This window comes from Lactuca serriola, chromosome 1 (assembly GCF_051521515.1).
Source record: "Lactuca serriola cultivar US96UC23 chromosome 1, Lser_US96UC23_V15, whole genome shotgun sequence".
Taxonomy (NCBI): domain Eukaryota; kingdom Viridiplantae; phylum Streptophyta; class Magnoliopsida; order Asterales; family Asteraceae; genus Lactuca; species Lactuca serriola.
This window is the reverse complement of record NC_136408.1, coordinates 184188586-184195137: the sequence shown is the minus strand read 5'-3', so window position 1 is coordinate 184195137 and position 6552 is coordinate 184188586. Positions and strand designations below refer to the sequence as shown.

Sequence of the window (6552 nt, the reverse complement as noted above, 5' to 3'; positions counted from 1 at the left end):
TTTGTCACTTTGAATTATTGTCATAGTTCACAAATTATCATCTTTTGGACGTGATCCTTGAGTTGATCGAATTCAAACTAATAGGTCTTAGTTTGTCTTCAGATTTACAAGCTATATGTCTAGTTTGTTTATCAAATCTATCCTTTTATTGTTTTTGTCTCAAACACTATTCAATCTCAATACAAAACAGCCCATACACGTATCATAAGTGGTATCAGAGCGCATAATGGATTTTGATGATCCGGAGTTCCTACAAAATCTTCGTGAAGCATTAAGAAACATCCAAGAAGGTGGAAATCGAAGGCAACCCCGCCGTGGTGAACATAGGGTTGTGGAAGAATTCAAGGTGTCTGAATTGCCTGAATTTGTTGGTGGAACTGATCCTGAACGCTACTTGGAGTGGGAAAGGAAGATTGAAAGAATGTTTGAGTTCAAAGAAGTGGATGATGAAAAAAGCTGCAAGTATGCCATTCTCAAGCTAAGTGGTGGTGCTTCATTGTGGTTTGAAGGGCTTAAGGCCAAGAGAACCCGTGAAGGCAAAGAAAAAATTTGTTCTTGGCTTTCTCTAAAACGAAAGCTAAGAAAGAGATATGTTCCTTCTACTCATAGAATTGCCACTTACAAGAAGATTGCTGATTTGAGGCAAGGAAAAATGAGTGTTGGAGAATACATTGATGAATTTGAGAAGTTGACCTTGATGGGGGATATTGAAGAAATTGAAGAACAAAAAATGACTCGTTTTCTAAAAGGGTTGAACTACAACATTGCCAATGTTGTGGAGTTGTATCCTTATGCTGATTTTGGAACTCTTTGTGGTTTGTGTTTGAAGTTGGAGGGGCAGGCCAAAGCACGTTATGGTGGGAGTTCAAGTTCAAGTCTCGAAAGTCCCAAGTCAAAGTCGTGGTCCAAGCCCGAGTCTAGCAATAGACAAAATTCTGTTTCTACTCCTTCTGGTTCTAGTAGTGTTCCCGTTGCTCCTAAACTTACTAGTGGTACCAAAGAAACTAGTTTGGCGAAAATTAGATGTTTCAAGTGTCAAGGTTTTGGTCATTACCAAAATGCTTGTCCAAACAAAAGGGTGGTGACTTTAAGGGAGGCCATTGAATGTCGTGAAGAGTTGGAGGAAGAAGAGAGGTTGGCGGGTATTTTTTATGATACACAACAAGAAGAGGAAGAAGAGGAGGAGGTAGAGTATGAAGCACCGGTGTATGATACAGTTTTGGTGCTTAGAACCCTTAAAACTCAAGGGGTTCAAACCGTGGCTGATATGGATCAACGAGACCAATTGTTTCACACCAAATGTTTGGTTAGAGACAAGTGGTGTAGTTTGATTATTGATGGTGGAAGTTGTACTAATGTTGCTTCTAATGAAATGGTGATCAAATTGGGTTTGTCTACTACAAACCACCCAAAACCATATGTTCTTCATTGGTTGGATGATGGAAGCAAAATAAAGGTGACAAAACAGGTTAGAGTTGGTCTAACTATAGGGTCTTATGAAGATGAAGTGTTGTGTGATGTTATTCCTATGGATGCATGTCATATTTTGTTGGGGCGTCCTTGGCAATTTGATAGGGACGTGTTACATAGAGGGAGGAGCAATGAATATGAGTTGAAACACAATAATAAAAAAATTGTGTTAAAACCCATGTCCCCAACGGCCATAAGGTCCATGAATTCTAAACAAGTAAAAAAACCTAATCTTTCTATGTTTGCTAGTGAAAGGGAGGTGGAGCAAGTTCTTGACAAAGGTGATGTTATCTACATGCTTGTGGCCAAAGAGCATGCAAAGGTGGAGAAGATGGTGCATGGAGAAAACGCTATTGCTGATTTGCTTTTGGAGTTTCAAGATGTGTTTCCAAGCGAATTACCACCGGGTTTGCCTCCAATCCGTGGTATCGAACACCAAATTGACCTTATTCCGGGTGCTCCTTTGCCCAATAAAGCTGCCTATAGATGTAATCCGGAGGTGACAAAAGAGTTGCAAAAACAAATTGATGAACTCATGAAAATGGGTTATGTTCGTGAAAGCCTAAGTCCTTGTGCTGTTCCAGTTTTGTTGGTTCCAAAAAAAGATGGTTCTTGGAGGATGTGTGTTGATAGTAGGGCCGTTAATAACATCACCATAAAATACCGATTTCCTATTCCTAGAATTGATGATTTGTTGGACGAGTTGCATGGTTCTATTGTGTTCTCAAAAATTGATTTGAGAAGTGGTTACCATCAAATTCGTATGCGTGAAGGGGATGAATGGAAAACAGCCTTTAAAACTAAACATGGCTTGTATGAATGGACCGTGATGCCTTTCGGTCTAACTAATGCACCTAGCACTTTCATGCGACTAATGAATGAAGTGCTAAAATCTTTTTTGGGCAGGTTTGTGGTTGTGTACCTTGATGATATCTTGGTATATAGCAAGAGCTTGGAGGATCATTTGGTGCACTTAAAACAGGTTTTCGAGACGCTTAGAGCTCAAAAACTCTATGGGAAGCAAGAAAAATGTTCGTTTTTGGTGGAAGAAGTGGCATTTTTGGGTTTTGTGGTGTCAAGAAATGGCGTGTTCGTGGACCCATCCAAGACTGAAGCCATCAAGTCATGGCCTATTCCTACTAATATTTCTGAAGTTAGATCATTTCATGGTCTTGCTTCTTTCTATAGAAGATTTGTTCGTGATTTTAGCACCATTGCAAGTCCCATAACAGGTTGTTTGAAGAAAGGAGTCTTTGCATGGGGAGAAGAAGCTCAAAAGGCATTTGAGAAACTCAAGGCATTGTTGTGTGATGCTCCTATTTTGGCTCTTCCTGATTTTTCTCAACCATTTGAAGTGGAGTGTGATGCAAGTGGAGTTGGTATTGGGGCTGTTTTGATCCAATCCAAACGTCCTATTGCTTATTTTTCTGAAAAGTTGGGTGGTGCTCGTTTGAATTATTGCACTTATGATAAGGAGTTTTATGCTATTGTCCGTGCTTTAGATCATTGGAGTCATTATTTGCGTGCAAATCATTTTATTTTGCATTCTGATCATGAATCCTTAAAGTACATCAATGGGCAACAAAAGTTGAGCACAAGACATGCAAAGTGGGTGGAGTTCTTGCAATCCTTTCATTTCTCATGCAAATACAAGGATGGTAGAAGCAATGTGGTGGCTGATGCACTCTCGAGGCGTTACTCGTTGTTGGTGACTTTGGATGTTCGTTTCTTGGGATTTGAAACTCTAAAGGACCATTATCAATCTGATATGGACTTTGGAGATATGTTTTTGAAATGTGCAGGTGGTCCTAATGGTGAATTTGTGATTCAAGATGGCTTTCTATTCAAAGGCAATCGCCTTTGTGTCCCAAAACATGCAATACGGGAGTTGTTGATTCGTGAAGCTCATGGCGGTGGTTTGGCTGGTCATTTTGGCATTACCAAAACTTTGCAGGTGCTTAAAGAACATTTCTTTTGGCCGAAGATGTTGGGGGATGTAACCAACATAGTGGGCAAGTGTGTTACATGTCATATGGCAAAAACAACTTTCAAGCATGGTGTTTACACTCCTTTGCCGGTTCCTATTCGTCCTTGGGAAGATGTGTCCATGGATTTCATTATGGCTTTGCCTAGAACTCAAAGGGGGAAGGATTCCATTATGGTGGTGGTGGATAGGTTTTCAAAAATGGCTCACTTTGTGCCATGTCATAAAACAAATGATGCATCTAACGTGGCTGATTTGTACTTTAAAGAGGTGGTTTGTTTGCATGGTATTCCTAAAACAATTGTTTCTGATAGGGATTCCAAGTTTCTAAGTTACTTTTGGAACACTTTGTGGAGGAAAGTCGGTACTAAGTTACTTTTTAGTACATCCCATCATCCACAAACGGATGGGCAAACGGAGGTGACTAATAGAACTTTGGGTGCTTTGTTGAGAGGGTTGGTTAGCAAAACTCAAAAAGATTGGGACATCAAACTTGCACATGCTGAATTTGCCTATAATCGTTCTCCTACTTATGCTACAGGTCACTCTCCTTTTGAGGTGGTGTATGGTGTGAATCCTTACATGCCTTTGGATTTGATTCCATTGCCAAAGGATGAATTGGTTCACAAGGATGCTAATGACAAGTTGAAGGCTATGATGAAACTACACCAACAAGTTCGTGAGAAGATTGAAGCCGTGAATGAGTTGTACAAACAGAAGTCCAACAAGCATAGGAAACCACGTGTCTTTCAAGATGGTGACTTGGTGTGGGTGTATATGAGGAAAGAACGTTTTCCTAACAAAAGGAAAAACAAGTTGATGCCAAGAGCTGAAGGTCCTTACAGAGTGGTGTCACGTGTCAATGATAATGCTTATAAGGTAGATTTGGGAGGAGACCATGGAGTGCATGCTACCTTTAATGTGGGAGATCTTTCACCTTATCTTGATGATGATGGACTTGATGAATTGAGGTCAATTCCTTTCAAAGGGGGAGGGGATGATCCATGCATGGATCATGAAAGCCCAAAATGTGATGGATTAGTGATTACTAGTGGGCTAGAAGGTGGTTTGGGCTCAATGGTTGGGTTGTGCATGGTAACCCACAAATTGAATTAGGGTTGCATGAAGACTAGGGCAACATTTTTAAGGCTTAATAAGTGCTAAAAACGTTACTATTTGCTTCATAAAGCCTCCTAGCCGTTTTTGACACTCTTTGGTGGATTAGGGTTACACTTTAATGCTTATGATGACTCCTTAATGCTTCTTATGGCTCCTTAATGAAGCATAGCCGTTTTTTTTTCATTCACAAGTCTCATGGACGTTTTTTTTGTGTTCTTTCAAGAGTTACCTTAATTTCTATTTACTAGTTTTAATGAATAATTGGTTGGTTGGCTTGTAACCACCAAATTTGTAATAAAGGCTTCATATAAAGCCAAATTATGCATGGAAAAAGTAATAGACGAATTTTAATCAAAGAACCCTTTTGTCACTTTGAATTATTGTCATAGTTCACAAATTATCATCTTTTGGACGTGATCCTTGAGTTGATCGAATTCAAACTAATAGGTCTTAGTTTGTCTTCAGATTTACAAGCTATAGGTCTAGTTTGTTTATCAAATCTATCCTTTTATTGTTTTTGTCTCAAACACTATTCAATCTCAATACAAAACAGCCCATACACGTATCATTGTGTTATGGTCCTTGGGGAGTAAACTCAATAAAGGGGTTCTTTGAAACCCTAAACCCAATAGCTTTGTCCTACAACAACTTAGATGCAATCCTTAGGACTTATAACACTTATATAAGGTGTTTAGCATGTTCTAGGATGTCTTAACATTGTCAATTAGTAGTTTAAAGACTAATTGGATACATATATGTGTGATTATATGTTAACTAGGATATTTGAGTGTGTACAAGTCTTCACATGACACTTAGCAATCCTACATCGTTCAGTTCATCCAAACCACCATCTACAGGTGAGTTCACACCCCTTAATCAATGTTTTAAATGATTTTAAATGCTTTAATGGGGGTGGGGGAATACAGTTAGAAAACAGCATGCTATAGAATCAATCATATGCGATTCATAACTGTGTTTTCATCCAACTGATTTCACATGCTTCAAAATGTGATACATGAAATGGGTTTATGTCTTAAAATGTTTTGTTATCAAATGAATTATTTTTGAAATGTTTATTAAATGACACCAAGTCATTATTATTTATTATTCAAAACTCTTAAATGTTTTACAAAACCGCTTTCATGTCCTTGGTCAAATCTATATCTATACACTTATGTTCATATATATATATATATATATATATATATATATATATATATATATATATATGTATTGATATGACATCTTTCATTCTTCAGTCAGTTCCTACACTCTTGAGTAGCAAGGGTGAATAAACTTTCTTGGACCACAAATACATTCCAGTAAACTATTATAGGGATAGTTTAGAGGATACAAAACATTATTCCTATTACAAGGAATCAAACCAGAGTCAGTTCATTCATGAGTCTATACTAAATGCTATATGAAGAGATATACTTACATGGATCCTCTTACATGGATACACTTACATGGATACTTGTACCTAGATACTATACGATGAGATACTATTACATACTTTACGTGTAGATTAGTTCTGTCAATCCTAGTACAAAAGGATACTATACGGGACTAACCATTCTGGCACCCACCTGTTAGCAACAGAGGTAATGAACATCTACGGATGCCTACGGTTAATACTTATACTAGGGGTACCATTACGAGACTAACCATTCCTACGACCTCCTGTTAGCTACAGAGGAAAATGAACATCTACGGAGGTTCAAGGTTAACACTTTTCGGCAGTCGCGATGTCGTGTTTATCCTAATACAAAAGGATAATACTTATATATGGCTTTATTTTCCCCATTACTTTTATTTTGTGATACGTTCACATAAACGATGAGGTAGACTATATATTGTTAATAGTAGTCATACAGGAGGAAAAACCATCTTTGTTACAGCAAAACATTCAAGTTTTGGTAGAAGACTACTTTCAAAACATTCAAGTCTTGGTAGAAGACTACTTTCAAAAAATTCAA

General features: G+C 38.0%; 1 protein-coding gene across 1 annotated transcript; it reads left to right on the top strand.

The window, feature by feature from the left end:
* The first annotated feature begins 226 nt into the window (after positions 1-226).
* LOC145064475 (uncharacterized) lies at positions 227-5520 on the top strand. The gene is made up of 4 exons (XM_079011921.1): positions 227-1991; positions 2070-3636; positions 3997-4375; positions 5500-5520. Exons 1-4 carry the CDS (start codon positions 227-229, stop codon positions 5518-5520), a joined length of 3732 nt encoding a protein of 1243 aa, XP_078868047.1.
* Positions 5521-6552: the final 1032 nt, after the last annotated feature.

Coding starts and splice junctions, on each gene's coding strand:
- LOC145064475 (XM_079011921.1), top strand. CDS start 227: ATGGATTTTGATGATCCGGAGTTCCTACAAAATCTTCGTGAAGCATTA. Junction 1,992..2,069: donor GACAAAAGAGTTGCAAAAAC/AAATTGATGAAC, acceptor TGTTGGTTCCAA/AAAAAGATGGTTCTTGGAGG. Junction 4,376..5,499: donor GAGTGCATGCTACCTTTAAT/GTGGGAGATCTT, acceptor GGGGGAATACAG/TTAGAAAACAGCATGCTATA.